Raw genomic sequence first — 12,391 nt, 5'->3', positions numbered from 1 at the left:
TTGATTTCCTGTTTGTACTTCCCACAGCCACTTTCTAAGTTAAATCAATACCATCATACAGGAAATTCTAATAACCCTTCCATACTCATGCAATAACATTACCTCACTGACCAGATCGTATAGAGCAGTGGCTGTCAACCTTTCCAGGCTGCTGTACCCCTTTCAAGAGTCTGATTTTTCTTGTGTACCCCCAAGTTTCACCTCACATAAAACTTACAAAATAAGACATACAAATACAAAAGTGTCACAGCACACTATTACTGAAAACTTGCTTACTTTCTCATTTTCACCGTATAATTATAAAATAAATCAATTGGAATATAAATATTGTACTTACATTTCAGTGTATAATATATAGAGCAGCATAAACAAATCATTGTCTCTGAAATTTTAGTTTGTACTGACTTTGCTAGTGCTTTTTATGTAGCTTGTTGTAAAATTAGGCAAATATCTAGATGAGTCGATGTACCCCCTGGAAGACCTCTGGGTACCCCAAGGGATACATGTTCCCCTGGTTGAGAACCACTGATATACAGTGTTCATATAATTATTACACCTCAGTTTCTTTTTGAGATTATTACATTATTCCATGGCCATCACAGTGATCTAAAAGCATAGGTTGCAAAGTTAAGAAATGGGATGATGAATGGACTTACACCCCTTTTTAGAAGTCTGAGAAAAGCAATGGCTCCTTTCTCTCCCCCTCTCCCTCTCTCTCTTTTTTAATTTTTGGAAGTATTCTCTCTTTCCTTCCCATCACTTTGCCATCTTCTTTTATTTTGAATTCTGATCTTCTGAGGCAGTTGGCCAAACAAGAATTAGTGAGTCTAAATCAGGATTTAAAGTGGATAGTACTTCCTGTCTTGTACCTGAAGCCCTAGGCTCTCTATCCTGAGGGAAAGGAGTAATTTCAATGGGAGTTACTTCTGTCCTCTAGGAAAGTGGTTCTCAACCAGTACACTTATTCCTGGGTACGCAGAGGTCTTCCAGAGGGTACATCAACTCATTTCCCTAGTTATTTCCCTAGTTTTACAACAAGCTACATAAAAAGCACTAGCGAAATCAGTACAAACTAAAATTTCATAGACAATGACTTGTTTATAGAATCATAGAATATTAGGGTTGGAAGAGACCACAGGAGGTCATCTAGTCCAACCCCCTGCTCAAAGCAGGACCAACACCAACTAAACCATCCATTATACTGCTCTATATACTATACACTGAAATGTAAGTACAGTATTTACATCCCAGTTGATTTACTTTATAATCATATGGTAAAAATGAGAAAGGAACCAATTTTTCAGTGATAATGTGCTGTGACACTTCTATATTTTTGTGTCAGATTTTTAAGCAAGTAGTTTTAAAGTGAGGTGAAACTTGGGGGGACGCAAGACAAATCAGAATCCTGAAAGGGGTACAGTAGTCTGGAAAGGTTGAGAGCCACTGCTCTAGGAGGCAGAATAGGCTTTCTTGGGAGGAGTACCGGGTGAGGGAAGTTCCAAGCACCCTCTTCCTCCCTTGCACATCTACATCAACAACTGGTCACAGTCTGGTCCTAAAATGATGCATTGAGTTACTAATATCCAAGTCAGACATTCAGTACAATGTGTTCTCTCTGTCCATGGGAATTTACAGACATAGAATATTTATGGTAATGGTTAATCCTTTGCACTTCTGTAGCAATTAATATTCTGGAATCTTAGTCCTTTACAAGTATTATTTAAGCCTCACATCATGCCTTCAATGCTAGTTTGCAGGAGGGCTTTAATGATTTACTCTATGGTAATTTGGTGGAAGAGCAGTAATAGAACCCAGGAACTCTGTCTTTGTCCTTTGCTCTTACATAAACTACCTGACTAGATCCTTCTCATAGCTACAGAACAATTGACTCCTAAGATTAAGTGTCAGAAGTTAATGTAATAGATTCAGATTTTTTAGAAGAAACAAAAATAGTTTTTTTTTACTGCATAAACGTCATAAGATACTGTCAGATGTACAAAGCAGAACTACTTCTAAAGTTGTCAAAATAATACATTGCTACTGTTAGATTATTTTCATACACCTAGGAACAAGAAACATTCAGTAAGCTCGCAGTACATTCACAAATGTATACTTAACTCTGTTCTTAATAGAAAATATATTATGCAGTGCATTATGGAGACAGAACAGTAGCTCAACATGTTGGGGGGCTACCAGGTGAGCCGCTCTTTTTAATAACTGTAATCCTACTTCTGATATGCTTTGTTTGGAGCAACAAGTGCCAGAGTGATATGAAGGAGAGAGAGTCAGTTATAGACAAGAAAATAGAATTTATAACGGCAAAATGATGAGACTTCATGTCTGGGGAAATTTTCTTTCCTTCACCGAAGGAAAGTGCAAGCGGTGGTATTTTAACTGCATATAAGTAATGAATAGCTGTTAATCCAAAACAAACATATATAGTTGCACTATAGATACAAAATGGTAGAAGTGCTTAATGAAAATGCTTTGCCAAATTATGTTTTTTAAATAATGGCTGAATAATCCGGATGTATTGGCTTGTGTCTTACTTCATAGCAATTGTATTTTCTGTATTTAAAATAAACCATAAGACAAGGGGAAATAATATTTAATATATTTCAATAGCATATAACTTTTGTAAAGTCATTATCTTCTGATTTCTGTGTTTTCTTTTTAAATCTTATACCAAATTAAGTCTTCCAGGAGAGTCAACCACTTGGTAATAGGAAAAATAGCTTATTGAAATGGAGGCCTGAACAGTCCCAAAACTTTTCTTATTTACAAAGATAACTTGTGTAGGCATCTTCTATATCTACAGCTGTGCATTAGATAACCATATTTCATTCCTTACTAACAGAAGAAAATGTATTCATGTCTGCCTTTTCTAAAAAGGCCCTTTATTTTCTTTAAGGCTGATGCACACCATAGCTGTACGCAAAAATGAATAAATAATGAGAGGTTGAGTGTGGTGGTGGCATCTAATGAATTTGATGCCTACCAGCCAGAGGCTGATCTGAAAGAACCAGGCACTGACCAAGGATTGGGGCAGCACCTTAATAGGAATTCCAGCAACTGGGACAAAGGGAGTATTCCTATCGATTGGCATCCTCACTCTTTTTTTTTATTATTGATCCCTGGCTTGGAGCTGTCTGGAATTTAAGCCCTGATTTCAGTGAATATACTGAAATCCTCTTTATCATTGAGGCACATTAAAATTAACTAATACATAAGCGAAATTCAAAGGAAAATACCAACACTAATGCTTAGATTCTCCCTTGCCCTTTTTTATTCCTCTTTTGTGTCCTTCCCTCCCACTGTTGTTTTGATACATTTACCCCAGTTCCACATTGCCATGCCCCAAGCCCTCTCTTCATTCAAGTGTCTCTTAAAGTATGCACTTCCTTCTGTGTTGCCCCAAAAGAGCTAGCTAAAAACCAGTGAAAACCCACAAAGCTATCCTCATCTTTTGGATTTCCCAATTTCATCCATTTTCTGTGCATCTATCTTCTAGATTTGAATATCTTCGGGGAAAGGCCTTTATTTCAGTGTGCTGCACAGCACCAAACATGCTGTCAGTACAAGACATTGGGACAAAGTTTCTAATCAGATTTGTATACTCCAGTGATGCATTGGAAATAGTGCTTAACTTGGGTTTTGGTAAAACTCTCTCCCTTTCCATACTGAGACGTCTGTCTAGATATTTGCAGACATCAGAGTTCAGGTTGTCTGTTCATTTTTCTAGCTTCCAAACCGATGCTACAGATATCTCATGAGGACTGTGGAGGGTCGTCCTCAAGCAATATTTTGTCTAGACTGATAGAACTCTGATCATTCTTAATACATGTGTTCTCACTTTTCTTCTTACCTTTACCGTTACGTATTTTTGTAAAAAGAGAAGACTATTTTGGTCACACTGGTATTCCATATTTATGAATGCTTTGTATTGGAACATTCTTATTGCTGAGATCAAATCTCAGTGCTGTGAAGTTTAACTTTGACTTTTTTTAAAGTGCAGATGTGTGTTGTCACTGTAAATACCATTCAACGAAAGTAGTCCATACATAATAAACAAGTAATTGAAAATACATGTTTTCCAATATCTTTTTTTTAAAAAGTCTCTTCAGAACATTATATGGTATTGTGTTTATATTTAGGTTTTTTTTTAAATAGCTGTTATGGAAAACTTTTACTGTGGGAGAAGTATATTAAAATAAAACTCATGGTAACCTATGGGCGCAATCCTTGTGCATGTAAGAAGTCCTTGTTTACAAGTAGTCCCACTGCATACACTAGAACAGGGTTGGCCAACCTAAGCCTGAGAAGGAGCCAGAATTTAGCAATGAACATTGCCAAAGAGCCACAGTAATATGTCAGCAGCCTCCCATCCGCTCTCCACCCACCCCTGCTCCCAGTGTCCCCCACCCGCCAATCAGCGCCTCCCACTCCTTCCCCATGCCTCCACCCGCCGCAATCAGCTCTTTTGCAGTGAGCAGGAGGCTCTGTTGGGGAGGGGGGAGGAGTGAGGGCATGGCAGGCTCGGGGGAAGGGGCAGGGGCCTTGGGGGAAGTGGTGGCAGGACCTGGGGCAGAGCAGAGGGTTGAGCAGTGAGCACCCCATAGCACATTGGAAAGTTTGCATCTGTAGCTCCAGCCTCGGAGCCAGCGCCTATGCAAGGAGCCGCATATTAACCTCTGAAGACCCTCCTGCAGCTCCAGAGCCACAGATTGGCCACCCCTCTACTAGGACTACTTATTACCACTGAAGCTTCAGATCATGTATCAATTTCTCTTGCTTCAAGAAAACGAGAACTGAGGATTATTCATCAGTATGAATACAATTCTCTTTGTTATGGCTGAGATTTAGGAATTTAGTTTGCTTCAGTGACTTTTTGAGGCATAGCAAGCAGTTTGATTTGAATGGTATTCTCTTATTTTATGTGAGATTATTTTTCTAGAAAGGAAATACTGTAAGCAAAGTATAATCTCACTATATGAAACTTGCATATACTGTGGTATAGTTATTGGAATAATTGTAAGACTTGTTTCCTTTTTCTTTATCATAGATCTATCCATGGCAGTGCAAAAATTTTCCCAGTCGCTACAGGATTTTCAGTTTGAGTGTATTGGAGATGCTGAAACAGATGATGAAATTAACATTGGTAAGTGTGTTCTGTACTTCCAGCGCAGTAATATTTCCATGTTTACAAAATGTAAAATATTTGATTATAACAATAAAGGTGTAAACAACACACTCTTTCAGAGTTCATGCAGTTAGGGTATGTCTACGCTACAGATTCTACAGTGGTACAGGGGTTTTTCCATTACTGTAGCTAATACATCTCTCTGAGCAGCAGTAACTAGGCTGACACTGATCTAGCCATGTCTGCAGGAGGGGTTAGGTCAGCTTAAGTACAGTGCTGCTTGGGGGTTTGAATTTTTCACACCCCTGGGTGACACAGCTACATCGATCTAAATTTTATATGCAGACCAGGGCTTAGTTGTGTATGTAGGAGAAAAACCCTGGAAAGTTGTTGTAACACTTCATTTATCTTTATACATCAAAATGTGCCATGTGCGTATGCAAAATGTAGCCCAGCCCCTTTAGAATGCCATTGAGTCAAGTATGATTTGTTTCAAACCCTGCTAATTCTTGTAAATGAAAACCAGTTTTAACTGGGCCATTGAAAGGCATCCCTATTCCCTAGGAACAAGCTTCCTGTCCATTTTCAGTTTTCTTACTGCAATCATTTTGTCCCTAGACCTTTTCAAATAAAGGGCAAAATCTTTTTTTTTTTAAATGGGAAAAATGTGCAGTGAGTTTTTTTCCCTTACATGCAAAGACAAAAAAAATAAACACTGAACTGATTTTTCTCAAACTAAAACAAAATAAATAAAAAATTGCTTCAAGCAGACATCAGGCTTGAAAAATTTCAGCCCCAAAGGGGTAATTCATGCAGTTTTATAAACTACTTTCTAATAGGATGGACACACTTTAAATAATGGTAAGGGATCAATAATTTTCTAGACATGGAAAATAGGGAGTCTCCTCCCAAGATCAGAAACCATGGCTTAGTTTTCTCTTTTCAAGGTGCAGTTCCTTGCTCAGACAAAAATAAATACCATTACACAAGCACTAAAATGTGCCACATCAAAGTGGTAGCCCTGCTTAGGAATGAAAGCTCATATGCTAATGAAGTTGTCAAAAAAGAAGCCAGTTGAAATAATGGTGATTCAGGTAGCTGCACAATAACGTAAATAATAATTTGCTCAGATGGGCACAGGTTTGTGTGTCAGTAAAGCTATATATAGTGAAGAACCAGCTGGCATCTACTTGGACTTTCAGAATGCCTTTGACAAAGTCCCTCACAATAGACTATTAAGGACTCAGAGTGCTGAGAAAGAGCTGTCAGAGACTAGAAACTGGCTAAGAGACAGAAAACAAAGAATGGGGACAATGGTCAATTTATAGCATGGGAAAAGGTCAGGAGTTCTGTACTAATACGTATTAATGATTTGGTGAAGGAGTGAAAAATTAGGCAGAAAAATAGCAGATGACATGAAATAATAAGGAAATCCTTCTTTTTTTTTTGCATAGCACATAACTAATCAGTGGAGCTCATTGCTACAAGATATTTGTTGAGGATAAGGCTTCAAAAATGGATTAAACATTTATCCAGACAGTTATAATATAACATTCTGTGTAAAGTATATTTAAAACAAAATCTTGATTCAGACATAAGACATCCTCTAGGGCTTAGAAAGAAACTTCCCCTATGGGAAGTTATTTATAATTGTCCTTGAAGTTTTCTTTCATATTCCTCTGAAGCATCTGGTACTGGTAACTGTGAGAGGTAGAACACTGGACTTAGATTTACATGTGGTCTGGCAAGCCATATTTTCCTCTGTAGTTCGGTAAGAAAGTATTCTACTTATGTACCAGAGTGGTCATAACTGCAAGTGGACTGACTTCCCTGTACAGATCACACCAAATTGCCAGTATGTTTCAGTAAGCTCTGAGAATTTCATCAGCAAAAGCTTTATTCTGCTCCAATTCAAGTCAATGGAAAAAATCCAGTTAACGTTAATTGTGCATAATCAAGGTCCAGTGTACCATCTTTCCATGTCCATATATAACCCTTATCTTCAGAATCTCAGATTGGTTCAGCTCTTCATAGTGATCTAGTAGGCTTGGGAAAGGACCCAGAGTGAATGTGTGAAATGTTCAGGTACCTATTCTTAGAGGCAGTGTTCAGAGCAATGACAGACCCAGATTTTGCAATCAGGGCACTGACCACTCAGACAGCATCATCCTCTCCCACACCATCTAATCTCAGTCTGGTGTGGAAGGGAGACCCTGAAGAGGGCGGGAGGCTGGGGAGTGAGCTGCCCCACACTCACCTAGTAGCAGTGGCTCCTGTCTTGTGGGACTGGGACTATCTCCTCACTCCGAGCATTGTGAATCAGCACGTGGGATTGCAGTGCCATTCAGGTTTGGCCTGGCTGCTGACCATCATGACTGATGGGCAGTCGGGTCAAATGTAAGTGAGAGTCATTGTGACATAGCATACAGGGTCACAGCACCACATGATCTCTTGTGCCATGTTGCAACAACCGCAGCAGGGAGCCACCGCTACCAAACCCATGAGGAAAGGTGTCACATGTTCACCTAAAAGTTGCCATGGGAGCTGTCGACACCTCTCTCCCCCGCCCACTCCCATCCCTTTATTAGCTCCTCCACTGGTTCAGAGTTGTGTCTGAACTGAACATTTTAGAGTCTCTACACCCTCTGGTGTCGGATGGATAGCCAAATATTAATATTTTGAGTCCTGATGGGGCTGAAAGTTAGGAAGGCAATTCAAACCACTTCAGTCTAGTGCCTCTATTTAATGAGTCGCTATTTGTCAGTGAGATAGATGTGGCATTTTTGATTTTGAAATCTTTCTTAAACAGTGTGATCTGCAAAATTTACTGGTAGACTTAAGCTGGAGAATTATCTGCATAAAAAATGTTTTTGAGATGAACACTTTCAGTAAGTAGTTAATTTCTCTTTACATAGTGGATAAACAGCCATCCCTTACAGATTTACAGTATGCCAATGGAATAAACTTACAGAAATTGCAGGGCAATATAAGGTTGAATTACAGCCATACTTATGACATATGACTTATGACTCATATGAGTATGAGACATAGGCAGATTCATCCCATGAGGTATTGTGGCTGTTCACATCTGAATTTTATATGCCTTTATACATTTTGATATATTCACAAAGCAGAAAATAATTTTGGTTATCAGGGCCACCAAACATTTTTCTCTTTTCTGTATTTTACACTGTCTTGTGATGATCTGTGGTTATCCTCATTAATAATTGTGGCCTATTTTGTAATATCTTTTTGTTTTTTGTCTGTCTCCCTGTCCTCTCTCCCCCACATTGTATTTGGCAATCTCTTGATGTTTTTATGGTTGATAAGTCTAGCTCGTGGGTGCGTATCATACGTAGAGTGTGTATTTAAAATTTACAGTACCTTTCAAAGTTGTGTAACCTCAAAGTCAGTCAATATTTAACTTAACCCCAAACCAACAACTTTGAATTACTTTAGCCTCAAGGGATTAAAAGGCGGTCCTGACTGGTCTTAGTCTGGATCCTAAATGTGTTGAGAAAAGGGTATTTTCTTTGGATGTTAAACAGGCATTTAAAACTATTTAGGAAGAACCAGAAAGTTCAAGACATTTGACAGCTGATTTATTTCACTTTGCGCTTCAAAGACGGGATTTCTATGTTCCAAGGCAGCCATTTCCTGGTGGATTGTCATATGCATCAAAGAAGCTTACAGGAGCAAAATGTAAACTGGCAGGAATTGAATCCCAGTCTAATAGGGCTTGAGGTGATATTGTGCACCTTTATAGAATAAGCCTCAGTTTTTGATCTCCCTAAAGCAGTGACCTAGAATTTGGTCCATATCTTTACATGCCACTACAAGCTTGATGTTTGCTCATCATCAAAGACAGCTTTGTACAGATGAATCCTACTATCTTTGCCTCCCCTCTCCTTTATCTCTTTGGTAAGAATACTACTTTATTGTTTCTACAGTTCCCAAGCTGCTATTACTTGAGATTTCAGTTTTGTTTGTTTAGGGTCAACCCTCCTGGTATCACTAAAGTCTTTGCACACTTATCAGAATATCAACTGCCCCATCATTATTGACCCTTGGTAGTGACTCCATTGGTTAAGGTTGTGAAAAAAATTCTGTTGTAAGACCAGTCTTGGAAACTTTCTAAACAAACCTCCTTTCTGCCAGAATGTCATTATGTGTACCGTAAGAAAGAAGACAGTATGGGAAGATTTGAGTTCAGTTGCACAAGCCATTTTTAATAAAACTTTTAAGGGAAAAACTACCAACTTTTCATTCGTTAAATGTGCTTTAGATCATCATACCTCAAGATCATCTTGATCTAGAAACTCCCATTTCATTATATATATATATTTGCTAAGGGTATGTCTACACTTACCTGCCGGTTTGACGCGGAGAGTTCGAACTCCGGAAGCGCCGCAGTCGACTCCGGTACTCCACCTCGGCAAAAGGAGTTGGCGGAGTCGACGGGGGAGCCGCGGAGTTCGACCCCGCCGCGTCTGGACGGGTGAGTTGTTCGAATTAGGGTACTTCGAATTCAGCTACGCTATTCACGTAGCTGAATTTGCGTACCCTAATTCGACCCCCGCCCTTAGTGTAGACCTGCCCTTAGAGTAGATCTAATGTGCAGAATTGCTTTTTACAAAAATCTAGAAAATTCCTATGTAGGATCACATCAGTACTGTTAACAAGGGGCTGAGAGGCCGATTAGGTCACCTGAGAGAAGGAAGACCAGGGTCAATTAAGAGTGAGGCCAAGCTGGGGAAGGGCTGGACCAGAACAATAAAGGCAAGAAGCTGAAAGTAGAAGGGGGCTTCAAGGGAAGGAGGCTTCAGTCATTCCCTGGGATGAGATAGGCCATCAGGGACAAAGAAGAAGTACAGAGGGAGAGTAAGCCTTCATATCCTATCCTGGAGTAAGGAGTCTGGTAAGAAGCTACAAGAAGCTAGAAGGTAGTGAAGTAGCCACAGGGAGTAGAGTAGGCTCCTGTGGTAAACCCAGAACCAGGCAAGAGAAGATAGTGAGAGTTGGTAGGAAGGAGCCCAAGGAAGCAGCAACAGGGATGAAGGCTGCGGACCTGGATTGCTGTTTATAGGCTGGAACCTAGTGTAGCAGGCGAGCCTGGGTTCCCCTGCCAGCCACTGGTATAGTGGCATAGAGTCCCGAGCTGAGGCCGAACGCTGTCTGGAGATGGCATTTGGACAGTGTGGAAGCAGGGAAAGCTTCAATAAGGATTTGAAGCGGATTTTAATGCGTGTCAGTCAGTTAGCAAGAGTCAGGCCATACTGTAACCCTAATGACGTGAGACTTGTAGGAGCAAAGATAGTGCGAGGCGACAGGACAAGAACTGTGTACAAAGTTATTACGACCTTGCAATCACTAACCAAAATGCAGGCTTGCTTTTCTTAAGAGAGAGACAAATAAGATAAGCCTTTCTGCTATGTATAAACAAAATGTATTTGTTGCTTTTTACTGTCTCCATGATTGCTAGAAATTGTCTGTAACAAAGGTATAAAGGCTTGATGTAATTGTTTACCAGTTGAGAGACCTGTCCAGGACTGCGGCGACCCTGTGTCCTATGGCACTCTCTCCCTCCATTGTAATTACTGGAGAAATAATAAAGTATTTGATTTTGCTGCACCCAAACAAAAAGCGAGAACTGAGTTTTTCTTCGACAATTTTGGGGCTCGTCCGGGATGGCAACGCCCACGGACCCACAGATGGCTACTACGGATCATTCCCCTTCGAACCCCATGGCACCACATGAGAGGTATGAGACCTTTTGAAATCTCTATTGGGGTATCGGAGGAGGACTTTCCGTGAGGACGTCTGTCTCTGTTGGGCTCACGCCATCTGAACTTATTGACTGTGAACTTATTGACTGTGCACAGTCTTTCTGGACTTTGTAACCCTGAAAGGAGTGGACTAAATGGCCAGGTTATCAGAAGAAAAACTACTGTAGAGTGAGAAATGAGCAACAAGGGGGGATCTGGTGCCACAAGAGTTACGTTCCCAGACCTAGACAGAAAGAGGCACATTAGCAGTGAGCGGCAACCCTCTTACAAGGAATTTTTGTTCAAGTAGTATAGGTTGTATATATCAATTAATTATAAACACTGTTATGAGAGAGGTGTGCACAATGGTCAGCTTTAAGAGTTTCTTCCGTGTTGAGATGCATAACAGTGTTATAAGCTCTGGCAAGAGTGCTTATTTTAAGCAGAAGGAGTCTCTCAAATCAGTAGAATTATTTTCAAAATGGAGGAAATATTTTAAGCAGAGCTGGATGAAAAGTAAAACGTGTTTGTTTCAACTTGCCTTTTTTTAAAAACATTTTAAAGTGGTTATTGAAAAATTTCACTTCCAGAAAACCCTTGATAAACTTCAAAAAGCTTCTGCTGTCATAATATTTTTTAAAAATGAAATAGTTCAATAAATTAAATTTTTTTACAAAAAAATCTTTTTAAAAAGTAGTTTTTTTTGTTGTTTGTTTAAAAAATGTCAACTATCTCTAGTTTTAAGTTTGACCGCTGCGTATGTTTAAAAAATTGGAAATGAGTAAATTTGTTGTTTTTCAAATAACCTTAACTTTTACAAACCTTAACTCTTACAAATTCAGGTTTTTTTAAAATCTAACAAATGAAAATGCAATATGTTCTAGAAACATACTGACTCCTATATCTCCTTTATGGTAAGTAATGTGGAGACTGGGGTATTATGAGATTTAATATGTAGAGTGGTTCTATAAAGATGTGTTAAGAGGACTACCTGTGTATGTATTCTGAAGCATAGAGTCTCTGACTTAGAGTGAGAATGTAAAATTTGAAATAGTAATAATGAGATTTTCCAATTATTGTGACGAGATGTGTTGTTGTAGGCATGCTATGGTGGTGGAGTTGGTGAATAGAGAATAAGAACAATATTATGACTATATTAAAATTGCAGGTATAGTTGGGTTTTTTAAATATAGAGGCAAGATGGCAGTGGTGTTACTAGCCTATGATGAGTGAATTTGCTGATTGGTATTCTGTAGGCTGTTGGGGAAAAAAAACCAATGAGGAGTCCAGTGGCACCTTAAAGACTAACAGATTTATTTGTGCCCAAATAAAGAATACAATAATCAAAATGAATTGTCACAGGATAAATGTTAACTATCTAGGTTGTAAAAAATGGCTTCTGAAGGATTCTTAGAGGCAGTTTTGACTGAAGTGATGTGAAGAGGGGAATAATCCAGAGCAGAATTTGTTGTGTTGCACTGAGAGA

The 12,391-nt window shown here is 39.2% G+C and overlaps 1 protein-coding gene across 1 annotated transcript in view; it reads left to right on the top strand.

Moving 5' to 3' along the window:
- The window catches only part of ARHGAP42 (Rho GTPase activating protein 42), a 259,773-nt gene that overhangs the window by 55,564 nt on the left and 191,818 nt on the right, over positions 1–12,391 (top strand). Inside the window, exon 2 of the mRNA XM_045019415.1 lies at positions 5,063–5,158. Coding sequence (XP_044875350.1) covers positions 5,063–5,158 — 96 coding nt within the window. The remainder of the gene's footprint in view (positions 1–5,062; positions 5,159–12,391) is intronic.

Source organism: Mauremys mutica, chromosome 1, assembly GCF_020497125.1.
Source record: "Mauremys mutica isolate MM-2020 ecotype Southern chromosome 1, ASM2049712v1, whole genome shotgun sequence".
NCBI classification, from domain to species: domain Eukaryota; kingdom Metazoa; phylum Chordata; order Testudines; family Geoemydidae; genus Mauremys; species Mauremys mutica.
The sequence above is the reverse complement of the archived record's forward strand: the minus strand, read 5'-3'. Positions and strand labels throughout refer to the sequence as shown.